This window comes from Toxoplasma gondii, chromosome XI, assembly GCF_000006565.2.
Source record: "Toxoplasma gondii ME49 chromosome XI, whole genome shotgun sequence".
Lineage (NCBI taxonomy): Eukaryota > Apicomplexa > Conoidasida > Eucoccidiorida > Sarcocystidae > Toxoplasma > Toxoplasma gondii.
In genome coordinates, this window is record NC_031479.1 from 5,431,905 (window position 1) to 5,456,166 (window position 24,262).

The 24,262-nt window shown below is 53.2% G+C and overlaps 2 protein-coding genes across 2 annotated transcripts; both read right to left on the minus strand.

Moving 5' to 3' along the window:
• Positions 1 to 1,285: 1,285 nt before the first annotated feature.
• Positions 1,286 to 8,207, minus strand: TGME49_316620 (WD domain, G-beta repeat-containing protein; the record flags this gene model as incomplete). Its single annotated transcript, XM_002364785.1, has 7 exons — positions 1,286 to 1,965; positions 2,758 to 3,053; positions 3,405 to 4,957; positions 5,279 to 5,428; positions 5,925 to 5,996; positions 6,455 to 6,673; positions 7,131 to 8,207. 7 exons carry the CDS (start codon positions 8,205 to 8,207, stop codon positions 1,676 to 1,678), a joined length of 3,657 nt encoding a protein of 1,218 aa, XP_002364826.1. The 3' UTR covers positions 1,286 to 1,675.
• A 1,453-nt stretch (positions 8,208 to 9,660) lies between these two features.
• TGME49_316635 (hypothetical protein) lies at positions 9,661 to 22,286 on the minus strand. Its single transcript, XM_018782910.1, has 6 exons — positions 18,248 to 22,286; positions 16,379 to 17,881; positions 13,154 to 16,180; positions 12,608 to 12,835; positions 11,363 to 11,568; positions 9,661 to 10,928 (listed from the first exon to the last, which is right to left on the minus strand). The coding sequence occupies exons 1-6, from the start codon at positions 21,872 to 21,874 to the stop codon at positions 10,733 to 10,735; spliced, it is 8,787 nt and encodes a 2,928-aa protein (XP_018635284.1). The 5' UTR covers positions 21,875 to 22,286; the 3' UTR covers positions 9,661 to 10,732.
• Between the last annotated feature and the right edge of the window lie 1,976 nt (positions 22,287 to 24,262).

The following is a 24,262-nucleotide window of genomic DNA, read 5'->3' on the forward strand; positions in this document are numbered from 1 at the left end:
AGTGAAAACGGACTCTTTTGACACCTCTGGGATGCGGACGGTCCCTGTTCTTGCTTTCTTAAAAGGAATTTGAGCACTCTTACCTGGGGTGAGTACGAACCTCTCGAGTTCAGAAGCGTTTTTCTGCGGATCCCGAGACATTGGGGAAGTAAGCGGAGAATGAGGAGCAAAGCCGCGTTTTCCAGTTTTTCTTTGGGTTACTCCTTTCCGCGTCTTTGCCGAGTGGATACGAAAAAGATCCATAAGGCGCCTCGTGTGGCTTACGGCTGTCTGCAAGTTGCAGGATATATATGAGTACATCCAGCGTTGAGAGAAAGCAAGTCGCCGATGGTCCGCATGAGCTCAGCGAACTTCCATTTCGAATTCTACAGCCATTTCAGAATACAGAGTGCACCACTGGCCGGAGCGTTTGGTGGAAGCAAGTTTTTCGTGATCTCTTTTTCTCTCACTGCTCGATGTACTGTTTCCAGCCCCATCGAGCGAGGAGTGAGAACACACGAGCAGAGTCATTCGTCGGCTTTCCCCAGGATCTTCCACGAAAAAGAGGCGCGGTAGTAATCTTGTCCTGCGTTTCAGCTTCCCTCTGCGCTTTTGTCGAACTTCCACGGCGAGGCTGTGGAAATGCCGCGCTTGGTCGGCTACCGAGGAGAGCTTCCAACGCTCTCGAGTGCGTATCTCAGTTTCGTTGGTTTTTTTTCCAGAAAGCCCCCGGAGCTGCTTGACATCTACGACCTCCAGTGTCCATTCTGGCTGAGGTGCCTCCTGTCTGGCGAGCCTGTCGCTACAGAGGCCTCGGAGTTGCCGTTTACACAGTGACAACTCGCAAGATGGCCGGACCTCTCTAGGCCTTTTTAGCGCCTTCTTGGCAGAAGAAGACTGCACACGGGAGCAAGTCTCCAGTCTAGTTTGGAAATCCAACGAAAGCTTTGTGTTCTTTTCAAGGCTGAGAGTGGAACTTGCAATCGGAAACCGGCCTTGCAGAAACAAAGTGAAAAACGCATGTCGGGAGTGACACACCTAGTTGTCGTGTACCCCAGAGGAAAAACGCAAGCTGCTCTGATTCCCCGCTGCTTTGTCGGTCAGTAGAAGGCGTTCCTACACACTAAATAAATACGCCGTGTCTTGCGGGGAAATCTCCAGCATTCGCAGTCCCCTGCAGCTACGGGTGAGACCTGGCGCCCAACCTTGTCAGTTCTCGTTTTTCCACCCTTCAGAAAGCGTATCGCTTTTTCACTCTGTCTCGTGTTTGTGAGCCCAGCACCGGTGCGTGGTTTTCTCTGCAGTCGAACGCTGGAGAAGTTAAGCAGTTACCGTCAGTTTCTCTGCACCTGCGTCTCCTCGAAGAAGTCGCGAGCAGGAGCCGTCGAGTGGGTTCACACCCTTCCTGCGTTTTGCTCTGTCACATCGCACAGCTGCCTGCGCAGGGTGTCGTGTGAGGTGGAAAAAAAGACTTTGAACGAAGCCGAAAAAAGGGATAGTGCAGAGGAAAAACTCGCCCTGAGAGTCGATCTCGGTGCTAAGGAAAGAGAGTCGCGTTCCCCGCTATATCCACAGCTACTCTTGCGCATGTCCTATCACGGAAGAAAAAGGTCTTCAGTCGCTGATGACAGTGCGCGGCTGTCCTTCCACGGCATCGCGCGTTTCGCCTCCACGCGTCGTGTCTGGCAGAGCCGCGCTAACGCCAGGCGTCGATATCTTCCTCTTCTTGTTCGCGGGTGTATTCGGTGTCTTCGTTTTCGTCTGTCTCTCGGTTGCCTGCCCACCTCGCGCGACTTCTCCGACCAGAGGCTCTCAGTCCTCGAGAGAAAAAATCGTCGAATGGTTCTCCTTGGGTTCGATGCTTCGCGCCTGCGTTCCCCTGAAAAACCTTCCAAAACTTGAGGGTCTCGTCTCCTTTGCCCGCACCCGTCACGGCGCGGCGGCCGCAGGGCGAAACGGCTACGAACAATACACGCGCTGTGTGACCTGGAGAAAACAGAAAGCCGAGCGACGCACGAAATCGGGAGTCCTTTAAAACAAAGACACAAGAAAGGTTTCACGAGCTGAAAAAAACGGGTGACAGCGAACACCGGGCACAAGACCCCGCACTACCTGCCTGCTGGCACCTCTGTGCGAGGACCCGTCCAAGTCCAAACTTCCGCGCATGCATGCAAATCGACATACGCGTCTAAATAAATGCGTTGTGGCTTTCGGAGGAAGGACTAGAACACCATAAACGCAAAGAAGCCGCTTCTCCGAGTCTCTCCAAAAAACCAAGTTGAAACGCAGAGCCACCGTCACACGCTCAGTTCATAAAACTCAAGTGACACACTGAATGTCTGCACGCACACAAGGGGATTTTCCCCCGAGAAGCCTGGCGGAAATCGGAGATCGATCATCTCTTCACAAATACAGAGAGATATACAGATGGGCGCAGATGGAGCGACCACGGCAGAAGTGCATAGGAATGAAGGATCCGTGACTATATATATATATATGTATATATGTATATATATGTATATATGTATATATATGTATATATGTATAAATATGTATATATGTATATATGTATATATATGTATATATATATGTATATATATATATATATATATATATATACTTATTTATATACAAAGGTGGAAAGAATCGAAGTGTTTGGGAATGAAGATGCATCTGCATAGAATGAAATCGGAGACGGCAGCGGTGCTTGAGTGTGAAGAGTCACCATTTTGTGCGGTGAAGAAGTCGCTTTGGACGCATCGCAATCCGTCGTCTTACCTGAGAGAGTCGCAGTTTTCCCCATAGGGCGCTCCACTGCCGCGGTGGAGAGACACGGCGAGGAGAAGGCTGAGATCAGAGAGGCGTCGGGGAGGGAGGAGGGAGACGATGCGAGGAAAGAAGGCCGGGCATAGGAAGCAGCGGAAGAGGAGAGAAGACGGGGAGAGTAAGACCATACAAAGACTTGATTCAAGGAGAAGCCGTGCGTCGACAGGAGCTCCTCGGAGTGCGGCGAAAAACACAGATTGCAGACCTGGCAGCCGACGTCGAAACGGTGGACGGAGGACGTCGTCGCTCTGAAGAGACGGATCAGAAAAAACGCTGTATGCGTGAAGTAACGCATCCATGAGCAAACATTGACGAGAGAAAACGAACGGCATGCGCCCCCCCCCCCGGACTGTGCTTCTCCCGCGAAGGCAGGGGCTGCACGACGTAGACCGAACTCCAGACGCCTCCGCGCCAAGATGAGACAAGGGAAGTGGAGGCCACAGGCGGCAACAGGCCGACCAAAAGAACGAAAAACGCAAAGTTCTCAAAGCACCTCTCCGGAGAGATGCGCGTCCACTCGAAGAAAACGCGACAACGACGCGCATCGCAGCGTTCGCGAGGCCAACTCTGCACAGTCTCTCTCTCGCAAAAAAACTTACACGTTTGTGTTCCAGAACCGGACATGTCGATCCGCCGTGCCGCCTCCACTCGCCAGAAGTCCCGACGCATGCGGGGACCAAGCGACGGCCTTCACCGCAGCCGAATGTTCCTCGTATGCAAAAAGCGGAGTCGAGCGGCTCCTGTCTCTTTTGTCTCTCGCGAGGGCTCCGGCGCCGGGCCTCGCGTCTCTCGGCGCGCCGCGGCGGGGGGCGCCCGGCGCGGGCGCCAGTTGGGCTCCAGGAAAGGACCTGGCACTCGTCGCCAGGCCCAGCGTCCCCGCAGGTCTGAGCGTTTCTCTCCGCTCGCGGCCAGAGAATAAGGTGTCTCCAAACGCAGGAGCCACCGGCGGGACCGGAGCAGGAAGCGAAGAGAACGCAGAGAGGGTCCGGTCTCGTTCGGTGCTTCGGCTTCGCCCTGGAGCAGCGAAGAGTTGCCGCGAGGAACTCGAGCCTCCCCCAGCTGTGAAAGGAGATCCATAGGGAGAGGCGACGGCGCCAGTGCCCAGAGAAGGCGAAAACAGCTGTCGCGTCCGGTCGGAGAGAAGCGCCGAGGCAGCAGGGACTGTCGACACAAAAGGCGAGGACATGTGCGAACTCAGGGTCGTTTCAAAGCCTGCATGCGTTTCCGGAAGAGAAAAAAGGCCGCGACCGCGTGTGCCTGCATCGTTCGCTTCTCTTTCGAACGGACATCTCTCTTCTGCCCCAAAGAGAGAGAGAGACGACGTCCAAACTTGGAAAGGAGACAGCCGGAGCGAAGTGTCAGGCAGCGAGTCAGGCGCCCGCAGGAGACTGGAGCCTCTCCAGCCGCTGGGGGCCGCGGTCGGCGAGGAGAAGAGGACAGCAGAACCGGAAGAAGACGAGCCGATGCGGAACTCTCGCGCGTCCGGCGCTTCTCGCTCTTCTGTCTCCTCGGGTGCGCCGGGATCTTCTTGCCAGGCGGAGACGCGCGGCACCACGGGAAGCGGAGCAGGGAAGGACGGAGTCGAGGAGGAGGAAAAAGTCGGGAGACCGAAGCGCTGCGAGCGTGAAGGACGCGCTTGCAGCCCAAGCGAGCCGCGCTCAGAGTCGACAAAGGAGACACCTCCGGACCCCACAGTGGGGACAGTGGCGCCCGAGGCCTGAAACGCGTAGGAGCGATCGAGAAAGCTGTTCTGCCTCTCGCGAACAGCGGCCCAGCTGGCGAGCGAAGCTGCAGAAGAGAGAGGAAAGCCGGCACTTTGGCTCGCAGGGACGGCGAGAGGAGAGAGAGGCTTTCTGAGCCGTTCGGAGAAGACGTCGCGAGACCCGAGGCGGCCGCCGGCGCCGTACAGAGCAGAGACGCTGGAAGCGAAGAGCGAAGAGACCGTTCCCCAGCGGGCAGTCGCGGGAGCAGAGACAGAAGACGCGGAGACAGGAGAAGCGGAGACAGGAGAAGAGAAAGGCAGCGAGCGGAAGTCCCAAACACACAGCAAATTGTCGTTCCCGCCGCTGGCCAACAGAGTCTCCGACGGAGACACCTGCAAGCCGCACAACTCGCTGCCATGCCCGGTCAAACAGGAGACGTAGGGAGACGCCTGCCGCACAGCAGAGCAACAGCACTCGGGAGCAAATCGACGGGGACAGGGCAACGCAGCGAAGCGGTTTTTCTTCGTCTTTCTTGTGCTTCGATGCTCGTCACCCTCGATTCTGCACTCTCTTCTCTCTCCCATTCTTTTCACACTGTTCCCTCTCCTTCTGCGTCTCTCTTTCTCTCTCCACATGCTTCTGCCCTTCGCTTCTCTCTGGCATTCCTCGTTCCCCCGTCTCTCCCCCTGCTCCCCGGTTCTTTTTCTTCTTCGCTTTCTCTCTTTTTTTCCGGCGAGTGTGTTCCTTCCCCGCGCCCTGCTTCCACGTACAAGGCGAAGGTCTCGAATGAGAATGCGTTGATCTCGCGCTCCAGTTGCGACGGTCAGTTGCGAGGGAGTCCACGCGGCGACGGTGCATCTGCTGGCATGGCCCCTGAGAGAGCGCAGCTTCTTCTCTGCATGTACATCCCAGATCTCCGCCTTGACGCAAGAGAAGAGACGACGAGCACATACAAAAGAGAAGAGACCATCGCAGTTCACAGCTCACTCAGGAGAGACCGAGCGCTTTCGAGGGGGCTGAAAGCCGAGGAAACGCGACCGGGAAAAGAAGAAGAGCGACGTCCGTCGCCGCTTTGCCTGCACACCCCAGAGCAACGGGTGGCGAGAGGCGGAAGGCGAAAGCGACGGAGCAGACACACGAGAGGCGAGAAAAATCGGAGACAGATCTCTCAGCAGGCGCGAGAAAGACACAGAGGCAGAGGCAAATATAGAAGCAAGAGGAAGAAGGAAGAGACTACGAAGGAAAACAAGACAGAAGGAAGGGGAGAGAAAGAAGTACACAGACGTAGAAAGAGGTAGGAGGACCTCGAAGAAGAAGAAACTTAAAGACGACCGTACGAGGGAAAAAACGAAAGAGAGAAAGAAGAGGGAAATGAAAGAAGCCTGAGAGAGCAAGAAAAGACCGTCGAGCGCCTACCAGTCCGCTTCGGAAACCGACGAGAAGCAGCGAGGAGAATTGCGGCGAAAACTTCACGCACACCACGCCGTCCTGCGAGGCAGCAAAAAGGAAGCGAGACAGATCCGCCTCCAGAGACGCAAACCACAAGCAACGACTCTGAAGAGCAAAGACACCCAGGGAGACCGCGGCACAGCAAAAAGAACAGGAACAAGCGAACAGCAACGGACACAGCGGGCAAGAAGAACAAGAGCGAGACACCAGCACCTAGAGTTGGAGAAAACGCCAGGCAGAGGGAGAACGAGACAGAACGAGAGAGAACGAGAAAACGCCAGGCAGAGAGAGACGGGGAAACAGAAAGAGAAGAAGAAAGAGAAGAAGAGAGAGAAGAAGAAAGAGAACAGAGAGAAGAGAAAAAGAAGAGAAGAGAAAAAGAAGAGAAGAGAAAAAGAAGAGAAGAGAAAAAGAAGAGAAGAGAAAAAGAAGAGAAGAGAGAAAGGGCGAGGGCGAGACAGAAAGATTGAGACTCCTCGGCTTGACTTCTGGTTCACCTCTCGTCCTTCTCCTCCGTCGGCAAGGGGGATACTTGTTCCGCTGGCGCTGAAGAGGAGACGCGCCTGTCGACCGTCAGCAAAGTGTCGCGGCTGTGGAGACCAAAGAAAAAGCTTCGATTTGAGAGCCACCGCGAGGAGATTCGCGCGGCTCCAGTCGACGAGGTTTAAGTAAAAGTCGTCCAGCAGATCCGGAGCAGGAAGAGTACGGTACGGTCGCTGCATGCAAAGTTCACACCCCTCAAACGCGCCTTCCAAATCCTCCATTCACATCCGAATCGTCAAATACTGAAGTCGCATACATACACATATATTATAGACATGCAAACGAGTAGAGCGAGTCATTTCTCTTGGATATGCATATATACTAGGGACATTCGAAAAGGATCGAAACTAACAGCCGTACATATATATATATATATATATATTTATATATAAAAGCCTGGTCGAGTCTTCTACACATGATTTATATATATATATATATATATGGATATATATATATATGGATGTATATATATATATATATATATGGATATATATATATATATATATATATATGGATATGTATATATGCATATACATATACGTTGTGAATGTGTTTTATTTTCTTGACGATGGGAGGCTGCAGCGCTTTTTTTAAAGAGACAAAAAGTGGAGAGAGTCGAGATAGTGCTACCTGAGGGACAGCGGCTGATTGGTTCGATTGGTCTTCTTCTTCTTCACAGGAGTCTTCGTCGCTACCCAGAAAAGGCTCTTCGACCCTGTCGTCACCACATTCATCCCAGACCGTCGCCATGCCCAGAGGAGAGGCAAAAAACGAGTCGCCTTCCTCTCCACAGTCTCTCTCTCGTTCTCTCTCATGTTCCCCCTCTTGTCTCTCTTGTTCTTCCTGTAGACTGCGTCTGCGGCTGGGCCGTCCACGGGGGTCACCGGGAGAGTGAGAGAGGCGGGACGAGACCTCCGACGCAGGTCGAGCGTTTTCGTCGGCGAAGAAGGAGGAAGGAGAGAGCGACTCTGGCGTCGCTTCCCCCGCGAGGTCGAGAAGGTGGAAGCGTTTTCTGACTTTGGACGGGAGCGAGCATGTAGGAGACAACAGATGTTTTACTCGGCGTCTGGGCGTGGAGGCCGGAGAAGAAGGCGCGGCTCTGCGTGGAGTGTGTCTTCTCTCTGCTGTTTCTCGCGGCGCCTCGCGGTCCGAGACTCCTTGCGAGGAACTGTCGAGGAGGTCTTCTTCTCCGCTGCGTCGCGACTTGACTTCTGCAGACAAAGTCGGCAAAAGACTTGCACACAACAGCCGCCGATACGCCTCGTGAGCCTGCAGCTCTTGCAGCTCCAACTGTCTCCCTGCTCCTCTCCGCGCTCGACCTTCTCTCTTCGCTTCACTCTTCACTCCTCTCTCTCCCTGGAAAGAGGAAGAAGAGGAAGAAGAGGAAGAAGGAGAGGAAGGAGAGGAAGGAGAGACAGGGAGTGCAGAAGCGTTTCCGGGAGAGGACGAGTGGCGCCCAAGTCTGTTGCGAGAAGCAGAGGGCGAGATGAGACTGGTGGAAAGGGAAGGCTGCTTCACTGCGCTTCGGAGTCGATGGAGCAGGCTCAGTGACGGCGGAGCAATGAATCTGTCTTCCGCGCGACTTTCGCACAACAGTGAGGGAGAGAAGGATCGCGAAGCGCGAGAAGAAAAGCAAGAAGCGCGACGGTAGAGACGAGAGGTGGAGGACGCCTCAGCAGGCTGAGGCGTTGTGGCTGCGCTAGTCATTCTCTGGAGGAGGAGTTAGAGAGACGAGGACGCGAATTGGAAAGTGAAAAAGCGGATTTCTCGCCAAGCCTGTCAACTGGAAAGACCGAGCGCCTGTAAGCCCGCGAGGAAAAGAACGACACTCGCAGGCGCCTGCAGAATGTCTTGCTCGAAACGCGTCGGCGCCCCAGTGACCTGCCTTGGCGCGACGACAGCTGGAAAAAAGGGAGAGTTGCACTGGTGAAGATCGAGCTGCAGAAACCGCTCGAGAAACCGCGGAGCACGCAGACTTCATGAACGCTCTCTGGAGTGCTGTGTCTCTCGAGTGGAGAAAAGACGAGGAAAAGGCAGACCTAGTTCCGGAGACTCCTAAGACTCTTCGCCACTGATATCGACATGAACCCCCTCGCGACGTGGAGATCTCGTCTTCCTCGAGGAGAAGGGGATGGCTTTGGCGGCGAACTCGAGGAAATCTGGACTCGCGAGAAACTTTACCACACACCTCGCATTCTTTTCTCCGCTCGATCTGCTCTCTCGAGAATCGTGGGCGAAAGCAGCGGGAGTTTTCGCGCGACCGCCTCCAGACACCGACGAGAGTCGCGGCGCGAGCTGTGCAGACGAGCGTATACGTGGAAAGCAATTCTGAGATCTCGCTTGGCGCCGTTTTCGCAGAGAGAAGTCTCCGGAGGTTTTACGCGGTAAAAAGGCAAGAACACCGGCAAAAAACAAGACAGAACGCACTTTTCTGAAAAATGTCTCACTATGCCCCCTTTTCTTTTGCAGACGAGCTCAAAACCAGGCACAAGAGAGGCTCTCTTCGCCACTGGGCCGCTGCTCGTTGCGCGCGTAGAAGCAAGTGCACAGTGACGCGCTCGGTTCCAGTGGAAAGAAGTCTTTCTCAAGAGTCTTCTCTTCACTTCTTCCACGCCTCCCTTTCTCAACTTCTATATTTCCTACGTCTCTCGGTGTGTGGCGGGGCGTCGCTGCTTCTCCCGGTGCTTCTTCCTTCGAGGCTAAACTGAAAAGTCCTCCGACTCAACCGCTGGGGAGGTTGTTATACCGAGAGGGAAGACACGGCGAGAGGAGAAATCGAGTGCATGTTGAAGAGTAAGCTGAGGAGAGGGACGAGAAGTTCTGTTTCGTTTTTCGCGGGAGAAGAGGTGTGTCTCTGTGGGTGCGAAAGACAGAAATATTTTCAGGGAAGAGTGGACGTCGGTACGCGTCGCGGCTACGTTTCTTTCTTCTCGCCTCGCCTCTCTCGGCTCTTTCGATTCTGTTGATTGAGGCTGGAAGGAACAGCCGAGACAGGAAAGAAGAAGCGACAGAACCAAGAGAACGGAGAAGAGGCAACAGAGGAAGGCGAACACCTGCAGCTTCAGACAGCGAGGGACGTTTAGACTCGAACCCAGGAGACAGGGGAAGACACAGAGAAAAAGAGAGAGGCACAGAGAGAGAGAGACCGAAATAAAAAAACGAAATCGGAAAGAAAGACACAGGAAGCGAGGAAGAGAAGAACGCGAGGCCGACATGCAGGAACAGAGAGAGAGAGAGACATTACAAAGGAGGGCCGAAAACCTCCAACGCTCACGCTTTGACGAATGCAGAGAAATGCTCCTCTGTCCTCCCAGAGAAACAGCAAGAGGGAGACGCCGGTACGAGTTTTTTTCTCTTCCAAAGAACACAGCAATGAGTGGAAAAGGAAGGACAGGAAGACAGGAGACAAAAAGAATCCCCGTTCCCTGAAACACGGTTCCCTGCTCGCCAGTGGTATGATATCTCAAAGGACAAGAAGCAAGGAAGTTAATACACCAGAGGCTTCTTGAACAGCGAGAGTCTCCCCTCTGTTCACCGCTACGCCACACACTGTAGCGCCGCACATTTCCACTTTGGTGTCTCGGAGGGACTCAGAAAAAGAGCTGCGTCTTTTTGACGAGCGAGTTGACAGATCAGAAAAACCATTGCGATTTTGATAGAGAAAAGGGGCATACGCTTTACATCTTCGCGTTCACCACTGGTAATGAAGTGAGAACGCAGGGAAATCCGGCTGCGTTTTTGCCTTGACTTTTCATTGAATGTTTCAAGATGTATTTAGTGGCTATCTATGGCTATTTATAGTTGCTGATGTACATTTCAAGCGTGCTATCGTCGGAGCTCGTGTAGGCGTCCTCAGACAGGGAATGCGCAAATGTGAAGCTCGCGTTCTCTCTCGCTGAGAGAAGCTCGGTTCGACTTTCTTTGGGAGTTGAGGATGTTTGGATCTCGGCATTTGCTGTGTTCCCTCTCGAGGCGCTTGCACGGTTCGCTGCACTCTTCCCTCCTCTCGTACGTTTTGTTTCTTCTCATCTTCTCTCTCCTTCTCTTTTACTGTGTTCCATCGTATTCTTCTCTTCTCGCTCCTCCGTTGTTCTCTTTTTCGTCTTCTCTTTCTCTCTCTCTCTTTCTCTTTCTGTCTCTCGCACGCTTTGCCTTCTCTCCCTCTCACTGCTCTGGGGGGGTGGTGTCTCGTTTCTTTTCACGGGAGTTCTCGTCGCCCTCTGGCTTCTCTGCTACTTCCAGGGCAGAACGAATTTCAGGTCTTTCTCTGTGAAGTGCTCTGCAATGACGCTGCTCAACTCCTCGCCATGGCACTGCAGATGCTTGTCTGAGTAGCTCTTTTTCATCTTATGGAATCCAGGCAGGTACTTCTTCTCCTCGACTGCTTCCAGTGCATTGTACCGCGAGTAAGCCTCTAAGGATTGTCGCCTGGAGAGAAACAGAAACGACACTCCTCACTCACGCTCAAACGCCGGCACTCGCCCCCCTCCTCCCTGAAAGCCTGAACGTTTTCTTTCCTGTCTCCAACGCTAATCGCATGCGTCGTCTTCCGCATGAAGTACCCGGTGCTTTTTTCCTCTCGCACTTGCCCAGGCACCGAACCGAGACTGTCTGCGGTCCTTCACGAAGCCGCGAGTCGGGCCATGAGCTTCCAGGCAAAGAATTCAAAAAACTCAGCACCGACAGGCCATCCTGCACATCGACTGTCGTCGAACACCCCACGTAGCCGCAGAGTCGTCGAATCTGGAAAAGGAGACTCCCTTGTCTTCGTCTCTCTTCCCCGTCCTTCCTCTTCATCCCTTCTTGCCGCGTCCCTCTCCGCTCGCTGTCCTCTCTTCTGCCCTCTCCTTCCTTCTGCTCACCTTATTTCCGCGTATCTTTCTTCGATCTTCCGCCTGTTTTCTGCAGCCTTCTTCGCGCCTTCGTTCGCCAGGCGCTCGACGGCTCTCGCGGCCGCCGCGGCTCTCGGCGACCCCGGCGGCGGCTGCGAGGCGGCGGCATCCACGAAGGTTTTCCATGCGCCTTTTGTCCACCCTGGAGGGAAGTATCCCTTGGCGCCTCTACAGACCTGTGAAGACACGAAAACGCTCGGCCGCATCCAGGAAAACGCAGCTTCTCCCTCGTCGCGTAAGAGAAGGGAGGCGAGAGAGACAGAGGGTCCTCCGTGGAGGCACTAGCGAGCGAAAGGCGCGCTGGACAGGCAACAGGAGAGCGCTTTCATCCCCGCTGACAGCTTTTTTCGTTGGGACTGACTGTCGCCCAGAGCACGAAGAGAGAACAGAAAGGACCCAGTGAACGTGATAGAGAGAGAGACAACTCCAAGGGGGAAGAAAACGAGACTCAGACTTTCTCTAGCCGCTGGTGCAAGCGACAAAGAAAGGCTCTTCTGCCTGTTCGTCGACTGCGAAAGTCGACTCACAAAGGACGCAGTTCTCGGGAAGTCCCTTCACAAGCGCCACTCACTTGAGCTGTCTCTACAGCTGCCTCTTTAACGAAACGGTCTCGCAGAGAAAAAGGTAAACACAGGAAACGGTCCCAAACAGAGAAACAGATACGCAGAGACAGGACCAGAGACCTGCACAAGCCGCAGCTGAATAGAGCAAGAGGATGGAGACGCACTTCTGGATTCACACAGAGAGGCACAGTCAGATGTAGAAAACTACAAATATATATATATATATATATATGTATAGATGTATATAGATGCACTGACATATATACATATATATATAGAGAGAGAGAGAGAAAAAAAAAACAGATACATACACAGGGATAGAAGGATACATTCATGAGGATACTTAATTATAGACAGAAACACAGACAGATACACTTAGACAAATGGGGACGTGGATCGACGTAGATGCCGATGTTGGTCGTTGTAGATAAACAGATGCATATATATATATATATATATATGTATATTCATGTATATGTATGTATATGTATAGGCATGTTTGTGTATCTGTCTGTATATATGTATGTATTTTTGAGCCCAAGGACTTTAGGTGACCGGCGAAGGTCGTGAGAGCGCGACAGATGAAAGACAGAAGAGCATTTGCAGGTCTATGTGGGGGAGATTCTCCGCGTTTCCAAGCAGTGACTCTCACCCATTCAGGACGGACAGAGGGAGGAGCTTCAAAGTCGAATGGGGCAGGACCTGCGAGAAGTCCTTTAGTGTCGATGTAGTGGAGAAAGAATCCTCCCAGCCGGGGGCAGTCGAAGCAGAACTGGTGCGTGCATTGCCAGAGTGCGAGCTGAGTCGCCATCATTTTAATGTCCGGACGCAGCACAGACTCGGCCAAGACGTGGACCAGGCCGTTGAAGATCGGAATGTCCTGAAGAGAGAACCTCCGGACGAGGAGACGCGTGGAGCAGAGAACGCCCGACGACAGCCATGGAGAAGCGCGGACGAAGCAGAGAACAAGGCCGAGAGAGAGAAAGAGAACCTGGAGGAGGCGAACATCGAAGAAACGAGGAGGCGAAGCGAGGGGAAGAGAAAACGAAAGGAGAGAAGAAAAAAACGAGGAGAGAGACGGACAGGAAGAAAAGAACAAAGAAGAGGACAGGACAGCGAGACCAGAAAACGAACGAAAATGATAAGGAGAGAGAATTTCAAGATACCGCTGTAAATGATAAGAAACAGAAAAGCGTACCCATTCAATAACTTCTCTTCCCTCAATAAAGGTGTAGAAATCCTCGGGCTCGACACAGTCCAGTGTCTCGGTTTCTGCCTCCTTTCGTAAGTGTCCAGATGAAGAATCAGCTTCACTTCTTTCCTTCTCTTCCTTCTCATCCTTCTTCTCCTTCTCATCTTTCTTCTCCTTCTCGTCTTTCTTCTCCTTCTCGTCCTTCTTCTCCTTCTCATCCTTCTCCTTCTCGTCCTTCTTCTCCTTCTCATCCTTCTCCTTCTCGTCCTTCTTCTCCTCATCTTTCTTCCCCTTCTCGTCTTTCTTCTCCTTCTCATCTTTCTTCTCCTTCTCGTCTTCCTTCTCCTTCTCGTCTTTCTTCTCCTTCTCGTCTTTCTTCTCCTTCTCGTCTTTCTTCTCCTTCTCATCTTTCTTCTCCTTCTCGTCCTTCTTCTCCTTTACATCTTGCTTCTCCTTCTCATCGTCCTTCTTCTCCTCATCTTTGTTCTCCTTCTCATCTTTCTTCTCCTTCTCGTCCTTCTTCTCCTTCTCGTCCTTCTTCTCCTTCTCTTCCTTCTTTCCCTTCTCGTCTTTCTTCTCCTTCTCGTCTTTCTTCTCCTTCTCATCTTTCTTCTCCTTCTCGTCCTTCTTCTCCTTTACATCTTGCTTCTCCTTCTCATCGTCCTTCTTCTCCTCATCTTTGTTCTCCTTCTCATCTTTGTTCTCCTTCTCGTCCTTCTTCTCCTTCTCATCATTCTTCTCCTTCTCTTCCTTCTTTCCCTTCTCGTCCTTCTTCTCCTTCTCATCCTTCTTTCCCTTCTCGTCCTTCTTCTCCTTCTCATCCTTCTTCTCCTTCTCATCCTTCTTCTCCTTCTCATCCTTCTTCTCCTTCTCGTCTTTCTTCTCCTTCTCATCATTCTTCTCCTTCTCGTCTTTGGTCTCCTTCTCGTCCTCCCTCTCTTTCTCATTCTTCTTTTCTTTCTCATCCCTGTTCTCCTTTTCTCTCTTCTTCTCGCCTGTCTCCTTGTCATCCGTCTGTTGGTTCTCCTGTCCTTTCGCTTCCTGCGTTTGTTCGCGGTGCTCGTCTTGTTCCTTGTCCTCTCTGCTACTTTTTTCTCTAGGATGCCGTCCCTCTTCCTGGCGTACACTGTCTGTCTCTTTCTCGCGGTTTCGTTCCTCGCTTTTGTCTCCCCTCTCTCCGCCTTTCTTCTCTTCCTCCGTTCTTTTCTTTGCGGCTGCTCCGCCTTCCCTCGCATGGTTTTCGATCTGGCTACTACTGTCGAGAAAGGCTTCTCTTTTCACGGGGAGGAACCCACCTCTTTGCCTCCCAACGACAAGCAGGCAAGCCTCTCTGTCCTCTCCGCCCTCGCAGGTATCGCGGGCGGCAGCAGGAGAAGAAGAGAAAGCGGGAGACGAAAAGGAATCAGAGGAAGAGACAGACGAAGAAGCAGAAAAGGAGAAGTGAGGTTGCGAGTACACGGGAGCGGAGAAAGATCCTGGCGGTTCGGTGGCGACCGCCGAAGACGCAGTCGAGGGAGAAACAGCCGGAGACGCATGTGAAGAAGAGGAAAGAGAGGGAGACACAAGAACTGCAGAAGAGGATACAGAAAACGGTGACACGACCGACTCTGGCAAGAAGCCGCTTCGTGGAGAAGCGCCTTCCTGCTCATTGCCGTCCATGCTCTCCTCTGTATGGCCTTGCAGGACACCGCCGTCTGTCAAGTCGATTACCCCACTCAGTTTCCTTCTTGTAGGCTCTTCTCCAGACAGCAGGTCTTCCTCTCTCCACGCAAAAGCGAGATGTCTGTCTCCTTTCTCGCCATCTTCTTCCTCTTCCTCCAGATGTCCCCTGCGATTCGTTTCTCTCTCCAGCTCTTCTCCCAAGAGCTCGTCTCCCTTCCTCTCTCCTGCAGCACCACGGGTCGAGAAAAGCCTCTCCAGAAAGGAAGTTCCTTCACTCGAAAAGGCGCCACAGTTGATCGACGCCAAGCGCCTCACTGCCGACCACAGGCCTTCCCACCACGAAGGCGAAGAAGGTTCAGACAACAAATGACGAGAAGGCGCAGGAGAAGAAGGTGAAGACTCACGAGAAGGAGAAGACGGAGAAGGAGACGAAGAAGAAGATCGAGAAGAAGTCGAACGAGAAGGAGAAGGAGACGAAGAAGAAGATCGAGAAGAAGTCGAACGAGAAGGAGAAGGAGTCGAAGAAGAAGATCGAGAAGAAGACGAACGAGAAGAAGAAGGTGAAGGAGAAGAAGAAGGAGATGAAGGAGAAGAAGACGAAAGAACGGCGGTAGTTGCAGGGCGACGCGGCCGCGATGTCTGATGTCTAGTTCTCCTTGTGGACGTTGACGTCGAAGAAGTTGATCTTTCGTTTTTTTTCGAATCGCTCTGCCTGCTTGCGTCGCCTTCTTCGGGAGTGGCTGCTGTCTTGTTTTTCTCTTCGCTTTCCGAGTCCTCGTTTTCGACGCCTCCTGACCGAGGCGTCCCCCTTGCGCCTCGCGCCCTGCCCCGACCTGCAGCAGCGCCCCCAGAGTTCCTCCTCGGTCCTTCTTCTCGCCGCGAAAGGCCTTCCATGTTCGTCGTGCTCTTCTTCTCCCGCGCGGCCTCCGCCTCACGCGCCGCTCCGAAGGCCTGCAAAGCCGCGGCACGCTCCAGCTCTTCGGGTGTCTTCTGAACGCCAGACGAAGAAGAGAGGGGGGAAGAAGAAACAGAAGAAACAGAAGGAGGAGAAGAAGGCGAAGAAGGCGAAGAAGGAGAAGAAGCCTTTCGTGGAGAGCACATTGTGGGGCGAACGACGGCGCCTAGTTTGTTGACATGGGAAACAGCGAGTTTGGGAGGACTCCCCACGACAGGTAGCCAATCAGAGCGTTGAATCATCGTTCGATTCCAGATGCCAGGGACCGCAAACCAAGAAATGATTGCCTGGACGTAGGCCTGATTCGACGGCTGCGCAAGACTGTTGAAGACGCAGTAGGGCACAGTCTGGCCGTTCGGAAAAATCCACCCAGAGTCTGGCACCATAAATAACGTGACAGGACCCACCATTTTAATCTGAAAAAAAACCACATGCATTCAAGAATACAAATACATGTAAACATATATATATAAATATATATATATATATATATTTGCAAATACATATTCATATATATATAAATATATATATATATAAATATATATTTATGTATGCACGTATGTATGAAAAGATAACTGTTGGAGCTCTAGAGATCCGCATGTGTTTGAGCCGACCTCTTCAACCAGTTCTGGTGGGGTGGCGGCGAGGAAGTAGTTGCTCTTGGAGAATCTGTCTCGGGTGCGAATGAAGTCGACAATGTTTGGACCAGGATTCCAGCGCGGTGCGAGAAATCGGTCGATCTTGTAGATGTAGCCTCGCTTGGCCTTCACAAGCCCCACGACGCGCGCTATGCGGCCGTGTGCCATGACCCGCAAGTCCTCAATGCCTGTCCCCTGCGCTTCGCCTGTCTCCTCCAGCTCCGGAGAAGAAGAGGAAGAAGAGGACGAAGAGGACTGGTGAGGAGAAGAAGGACGAGAGACAGAGGGAGAAGAGGGAGAAGAGGGAGGGGAAGAAAAGTGGGGAGAAGGAGAGTACGAGGAAGAAGAATGAAGAAAAAGTGAGTGAGGAGAATGATGGAGAGAAGAAGCAACAGAGGAAGAATAAGACGACGAATGCGAAGGAGAAGACAGAAGATAGGACGTCGAAGGCGCATTGAGAGCTGCATCTCCTGTATCGCCCTGCTCTCGGTGGCGGTCGTCGTCTCCACCGGCAGGGGACGGCGAGGAAGCAAAGAAGGCCCCCGAGAAGTGGGGAGTATCCCAACGGTTTGGAGAAATCGGCGAAATAGAAGGGGAAGAAGACGGCGAAAAAGCAGAGGAAGAAGACGGAGAAAAGGGTGACGAAGGAAAAGAGGGAGGAGCAGAAAGGAGCGACTGTTGCGCGACAGGAGAGGAAAAGGAGGAGTCTGCAGAGAAGGAAGGAAACAGAGACGGATTGTCAAGAGGAAGAAACGACGCAGTTGAAGCGTCGCCTAATCGTTCCCCCTCGGTCTTCACAGAGTGGAAGCTGCCTCCCGGACCGTAGTTTACATAGGCAGGAGCGTCGGACAGAGGCCGGGGGGGAACGAAGGGAGAGAAAAACTCCTCCGAGTCTCCGGCGTTCTCGACAAGAGGAAACGGAGAGAAGGAGAACGGGAACGAGTCGAGTGACTCCTCACGCTCTGCAAGACGCCTGGTGGAAGACGCATGCAACGAAAAAGAAGAAAGGGAGGAAGAAGGCGTATTCCTCTCTGCTTCTCTCTGTGCTTCCCTCTCTCCTGGGTCCGAACCCCTGCGGTCCTCTGCTCTCCGTCCTTCTTCCGAGTTCTTCTGAGAAGAAGACAAGGAAGGCGAGGATGAGGAAGAAGGCGACCGAGGCGAAGAAGGTTCTCGGTGCTTGTCGGCTTTTCCCGTCGCTCCGTCTGCCTCTGAAGCTCCAGGAGAAGAATCGTTGTTCTCTCGCTTTTCTGACGAGGGGGTCGACGATGCGGATGGCGTGTGAACTGCATGCGTTGTGGCCAGAGTGCTCGTCGTTGTGGAGTGTCTGGGGACTCGATAGAGAGTCAAGATTTGTTTATTGCGTGCTTCGAACGTCTGCGGCGTCTCGGTGATTCTATCCGGCTCGACAATGCGCGGCGCCACGACATGCATCATCACAACCGCCTCTTCGACAGCTTCTGCGTTCGGGATCGTTTTTTTCTGCTCGCAAAAAGGCACAACACAAACAGCGAACAAGCGCGCTGGGCGCCAGCTGGATTGGCGTTCTGGTTCAAGGGTGCCCTTCTCAGAAAAAACCTCGACTTCGGAGACGTCTCAGGGCAACTTCCTCTCTCGAGTGCCCCGTTCTCTCTCGCCATATTCATGCCTTCTGTATCCCTCCACACTGGCCTCAACTGTCGCTGCTCTCTGTGTTGCGGCCCTCCCTCGCTCTTCTCGGTTCCTTCCCTTCTTCGTCTCGCTCTCATCTGCATGCGTTCTGCCTCTCGTCAGGTTCGCACACTCTCTTTCTCTTTCTCTCTCTGCAGCCATGGTCTGTTTCCGCCGCCGGCCTCTGTTCCTTCTCACCATGGCTCGCAGTTGGTCCAAGTCGAGATATGGACTCTGGACGGCGGCGTCGACGGGGGCGAAGATGGTCATGGCGACGTGCCTCAGCAGGGTGTCTCCTTGCAGAAGTGGATTTTCTTTCATGAGCGACGCAAGCACTGAGAGATCTTCTTCGTCTTCTATGGCTTCCATGGCGTACTTGGGAGAAACTTTCATGCCGCGGGTCGCTCTCGTCTCTCCTGCTGTTTTCGGCGTCTTGCTCCCAGACGACGCTCGCGGCCGCGAATGGCGGGGACGGAGAGAAGACTCACCCTCCTCTGTCTGGTCTTCACTTCTTTCTGCGGAACCATGCGAGGCAGGTCGCCGAGGCGAACCGCCTCTCTTCCTCTCGGACTCTGAGTCCACCGACGCGTCTGCGTCTTCTCCAGCTTCGGTCGACGCCTCGGCCCGCTTCTTCTCCGGTGTCTTCTTATCACGGCTCGGCTGGCTGTCGTCACGACTCTCCGAACCGTCTTCGTCGCTCTCCTTGCTCTTATCCTCTTCATTCTGTCCATCGTTCTCTTTCTGATCCTTCTTCTTCTTGCTCGCATCCCCTTTCTCCTTCTCTTCCTCGGACTCCTTCTTCCCGCCATCCGCTTCATCCTTCCTCGACGCTTTCTTTCCACTTTCATTTCCGGTGTCTTCTTGTTCTTTTCTAGACGCAGGTATGTCACGCTTTTCCTCTGTTTTTTCCTCCTGGCTTCTATTCTCTGCGTCGTTCTTCTTGATGTCTTCTGCTCTGTCTGTGTTCTCCGTATCTCCTTTCTTCTTCTGATTCGTCTCATCTGCTGCGTTCCGGTTTCTCTCCGCATCGGTCTTCCCTCCCTCTGCCGTCTCCTCTTCGCTTTCGCGAGCATGTTTCTCCGTCTCCATCGCGTCCTCTGCGTCTTCGCTCTTCCCTTTCTCTGCATCTTTCCTCTGCTCGTGACTGTTGCTCCTCCCGGCTCTCTCACCCTGCTTCTCATCCTTGTTCTCGTCTCGCTCCTTGTCCTTCTTCTCCACTTTCTTGCGTTCTTCTTCGGTCTCTCTTTCTGCTCTTGCTTCGTCTCCTCCACCTCCTTGTCTGTTGGTCGCCCTCTCTGCGACCTTCCTTTCCCCGTCGGTAGGCAGCACTCCCCTTGGCAGGCCTTCCGCGATCTCTTCGTCTCCTTGCTCTTCTCTCTTTCGCTGTTCATTTCCCTGTTCATTTTCCTGTTCATTTCCCTGTTCATTTCCCTGTTCATTTCCCTGTTCATTTCTCTGTTCATTTCCCTGTTCATTTCTCTGTTCATTTCGCTGTTCATTTCCCTGTTCATTTCTCTGTTCATTTCCCTGTTCATTTCCCTGTTCATCTCTCGTGTTCTCCTCGTCTCGTCCCCTCGCATCGCGCGCATTTGCAGCCTCCGCTTCTCCTCTGTTCTTCGCTAGACTAGACGAATTTTCTCTGTCTCCTGCCCAGATGACAACTTGGCCTTCGCCGTGGTTCTGCGCCTGTCCCGGCAACAGGCCTTCTGCCTCGTGCTTCCTTCTCTGTTCTTCCTTCTCGCCCGTCTCCTCCTCTCCCTTCTCTTCTGGCTCTTCTTCTTCTTTTCTCTCCCCTGTTTCTTCTCCCTCTCCTGTTCCTTTTCTCTCTCCGTCACCTCTCTGTCCTTCTTCTCTCTTTCCTTCTTCTCTCTGTCCTTCTTCTCTCTGTCCTTCTTCTCTCTGTCCTTCTTCTCTCTTTCCTTCTTCTCTCTGTCCTTCTTCTCTCTTTCCTTCTTCTCTCTGTCCTTCTTCTCTCTGTCCTTCTTCTCCCTTTCCTTCTTCTCTCCGTCCTTCGTCACTCTCTTCTTTGTTTCCCCTTTTCTCTTCGTTTTTTGAGTCGAGCTCGTCCTCCCATTTTGGTCTGCGGCCTTCTCGTCCGTCTTGTCTCCCTCTTTTTTCCCCGTCTCTTCTTCCTGTCTCGCGTGTCTTCTTCTCCGTGAGTGCCGTCTCTCTGTCGCGGCGCTCTGGCCCCCCCTTGCGGTCTGTCCCGGGGGCGTCTCCGCCCAGCGTCGGCAGCACTCCTGCTCCGACAGATGTTTGTGGCTCTCCTCTCTCTTCTCGTTTCTCTCTTCCCTGCTTCCTTCCCTCTCGGCTGCTCTCTGCAGGTGCGGCGTCTGTCCGGCCTCTGCTTCGGCGCAGCTTCTCCCTCTCCTCTCCACTTCGACGACGGCGTTCTGTCTCCTCTGCGTCCTGCGCTTCCCCTTCTTCGCTTTCCACGTGCTCGTCAAAAGTTCCAAGAACGACGAGAGTCGGCGCTTCGCGCCCTCCCTCACCCCAGAAAGCAGAAGAGAAACTACCGGGAAGAGAAGACAAAGATTCACTCCCGACAAAGGACGGAGAGAACAGCGAAGAAGAGGCAGGCGAGAAAGAAGATGCCTCGAGATTCAAGCCTGAGGAGTCGATAGGTGAAGCGGCCGGAAGGAAGAGAGAAGGAGACGGATTCGTGTAGGGAGGCGATGAAGGCTTCTCAGAGAAAGCGCGGGATCTCTGCGCCTCCCAAGCATGCTCTCTTCTCGCCTCATCCCAGTGCATTTCCTTCACCTGTTCCTCCTTTTGCTGTGTGTCGCCGATTTCCTTCCTGCTCGAACTCTCGCCTCCACCTTTCCCTGCTTTTCCACCATCTTCAGCTTTTCCTTCGTCTTCTCTCTTCCACGCTTCCGCATCGTCTGCTCTTCCTCCCTCTGCCTCCACGTCTGTAAATTCTCTCGCTTCAACAGCAGCTGTGCTGGTCCCCGGAGTCTCTCCACTATGCTCCGCATCATGCGAAGGTGAAGATCGAGAGGCGCTTCCCGTTGCAAGGTGAGGCGGCGCCCAGCGAGCCGGCGAAGTCGAGGAAAGTCCCCAAGAAGGAGAATCGAGTGCTATCGAGAAGAGGTCTTCGACAGCTGGAGGCGCCTCTGCTTCAGACGCGGGAGGCCAGAAGAAACTGGCAGGCGCAGTGGCAATCGCAGACTCAGAGGCCGGAGAGACAGGAGATTCTTCTTCTCTTCGTTTCTGTCTTCTCTCCCCTGCAGCGGCTCCCGCTTTCACAGCCACCCTGGAAAAAGGAGACGAAAACTCCGAGTTCCCCGGTTTCTTCTTGTCCCCACTAAGAGACCTCGCAAGCCGACGCTCCGCGTTACCTGTCCCTCCCGTGCGCCTGTCACAGGTGCCTGTGTCGCATCCATCTTTTTCTGCAGAAAGTTTCCGCCTCTCTTCTCTCGCTGGCTGGGTCGTTGCTGTAGAGTCTCTTTTCTCGTCATTCTGAGGGCAGTCTCCTCTCGCTTCCGCAACCTTTACGGCTCTGGAGACACCTAGGAGATCAACGGCTTCTGTGAGGCCTCGACTCGTCTCTGCCTTCGGCCTGAGAGAGCTCTCTGGTCCCAGTGTGCTCAAGCCGCGAATTTCCAGCGGCCCTGTCTCTCCGGTGGAGACGGCGAGGAGAGGCCTTGGACTGGAGGGAAGAAGGGTGAGAAGCAAGAGCGAAAGCAACGCGCGCGAAGGAAGCAAAGGCGAGAGAGACGGAGGAGAGACGCGCCTCCACAGCTGTCTCCGGTCTGCTCCCGGTGGTCTTGTGCAAGCTGGAGGCACACAGCGACAGAGAGAGTCACCGCGAGACCGACTCATTTTCGAGGAAGCGCAGAGGGAAGAAGAGAGAGAAAAAGAAGCAGATCGGGGTGGAGAAACGGATGGAGACTGGCAAGAAGAGGAAGAAACAAACAGAGCAGAAGAAGGAGAGGAAGAACGAGATGAAGAAGAGGGAGGAGGAGAGGAAGACGGAGGGAGAGAAGACGCGGAAGAGAGGGAAAGAGCAGAAGAACACAGTAGGAAGTAGAAGACGAGAGAAGAGAAAAGGAGTCTAACGAGTTTGGCAGGAATGAAGCGGACGTAGCAGAAACAAGCCGATCCCTTCGTTTTATGGAGGCTGCTGGACGAGAGGTGGAATTGAGGCGTCGAGATGAGGGCCGCGACGCGAGCGTCCCTCTGCCAAAGGGTGCCAGAGGCTCTCCGTCTCGCGAAGAAAAAGAGAGTGCAAAGGAGAACACTGTGTCGAGAAAGCGACGGGACTTTGAGAGGCTGGGGTATGAGAAGCCGAGGGCGGAAGTCAGGAAAAAGAGACCCTGAAATGCGCGAGAGAGACGCCAGAGCAGCCGAAGAAGCAGCCTTCACAGAAGAAGGACAAGCAGGCAACAAGAACGGAGAAGACGGCGGAGGAGACGCAGAGGCTCACGACGAAGAACGAGAAGGAACCGAGGAAACAGAAGGCTGGAACAGAAAACGCATCCGGCACCTGTGCACCTCGACGAAGCGCCGTCATGCGCGGCTGAAAAAAAAACTAGAGTCGTCTGCTGTCGTGGTGAACAGACAAAGATGAAACATGAGAGAGAGAGGCAAAAGGAACAAGAGGGGCAGAAGGAGAGGGAAATGAGGAAAGAGAGGAGGAAGAAGGTTTGGAGCGTCGACACGAAGAAGAACATGAATCGGTGTAAGGGTAAGTCCTCAGAGACTGTGAGGCGGTGGAGAGGCTGCAAGAAGCGGGAGCAAGAAAAGAACAGTACGCGAGCTTTTTTGGATTGTCAGCAGAAAACAGGGAAGAGAAGAACGGATTCGAGGCCTTTGTTTGTCTCTGTACTTTTTTCGTTTTCTTTTTTTTCCAAGGCCCTCTCTCCCGTCGACTTCCTCGCCCGATGCAGATGTATTTTTTCTTCATGGTCCCATCTCGATGTCGACAAGCTTTCCAGAGAACTTCTGCGCTGGTTTTTTTTCCACGTTCAGTGGCTGTCTGTGCCCTTTTGTTGTGGGATTTCCCCATTCGCTCACAAGTCCTCTGTGCGTGGGCGTTTCTGTCTCTGGAGCGTACGCACTGCCCTCCAAGGATCCAAGTCGACACAGCTACGGGGCTTTAGAGGAGCAGTCCAAACATGCAAATGTGTGTTTGTGTATCTCGGCATGCAGATGTTTCGAGCTGCATGCTTCAGGCAACCGCAAGACGGCACATTTGCGCCATGGCGTTCGGATCCAGGTGGATGCGCATGTCCAGCAAGAAGCAGTGAAGACGACCTTTGGGCGCAATCGCCTCGTGCTTGCTGCACAGTATCGTCTGCGGTGATCCACCCCCCGCTGTGTTGCTTGTTTTCTTCACACGCATGTCGACCGCTTTTGCTAGTCGAAACACAGGGGAACGGTGCGAAGTGGAATCGCACAAACGCGGCCGAAACCGAGAAACGACAAGCACCAGTTCTTCATGTGGTCGACACTCGCTTTTCTCTGGGGCCGTTAACGATGCATGTCCACGCGTAGTGTTGATTCGTTTTCTTTCGTGATTTGAAACCTGCAGTTCTGGCAGGACGCAGAGACGCGCGGATTCATGCAGCAAGAACCTAACGGGAGACAGTTTGTCCTCTAACTGCCATCTACCCCGTTTCACTTTGTAAAATGGAATTCCGAGGTCACTGCATAAATCCTTTTAAAGGAGTTCACTAATGGTACTGAGAAATAGGCACCTTCCTCAAGTCTTTGGTGTGTCACAGTCTTCGATGCAACTGCGTTTCTTTCGGGAGAGTGGCAGTCGACGAAGCTGTCGCAAACAGACTCTAGTAGAAAGAGGGTACCAGAGGTACACATTAATTCAAGGCGACTCGTAACAGTGGTCTCTGGGGACTCTGCATCGAGTCCATGCCGCTCTTCTCGCAGGGACGAATTCTCTTCTTGTGCTTCCCTGCTTCTCCCCCGTAACTATGCCCAATGCAGCAGCGAAAGAGACGTGCAGCTTTGCACTTGCAAATAATTATACACACATATATGAATATATATATATAGGTGCATTTCAATTGCCACATACGCATTCATACATGTAAATGTGCATACAGAACATGCTCAAGGCACCCCGATGGAGGAGGGAGTGGAAAAACAGAAAGCAATCCAGAAAGAAAAGCAAGAAGGAAATGGCAGCGCGTAGTTAGCGGGGATACGATGCATAAAGGAGGGGACGTTTTCGTGAACAGCGGAGAAAAA

Coding starts and splice junctions, on each gene's coding strand:
- TGME49_316635 (XM_018782910.1), bottom strand. CDS start 21,874: ATGAGTCGGTCTCGCGGTGACTCTCTCTGTCGCTGTGTGCCTCCAGCT. Junction 12,836..13,153: donor GAAGAGAAGTTATTGAATGG/GTACGCTTTTCT, acceptor TTCTCTCTTCAG/GACATTCCGATCTTCAACGG. Junction 11,569..12,607: donor CCTCTGTCCGTCCTGAATGG/GTGAGAGTCACT, acceptor GTGTCTTCACAG/GTCTGTAGAGGCGCCAAGGG.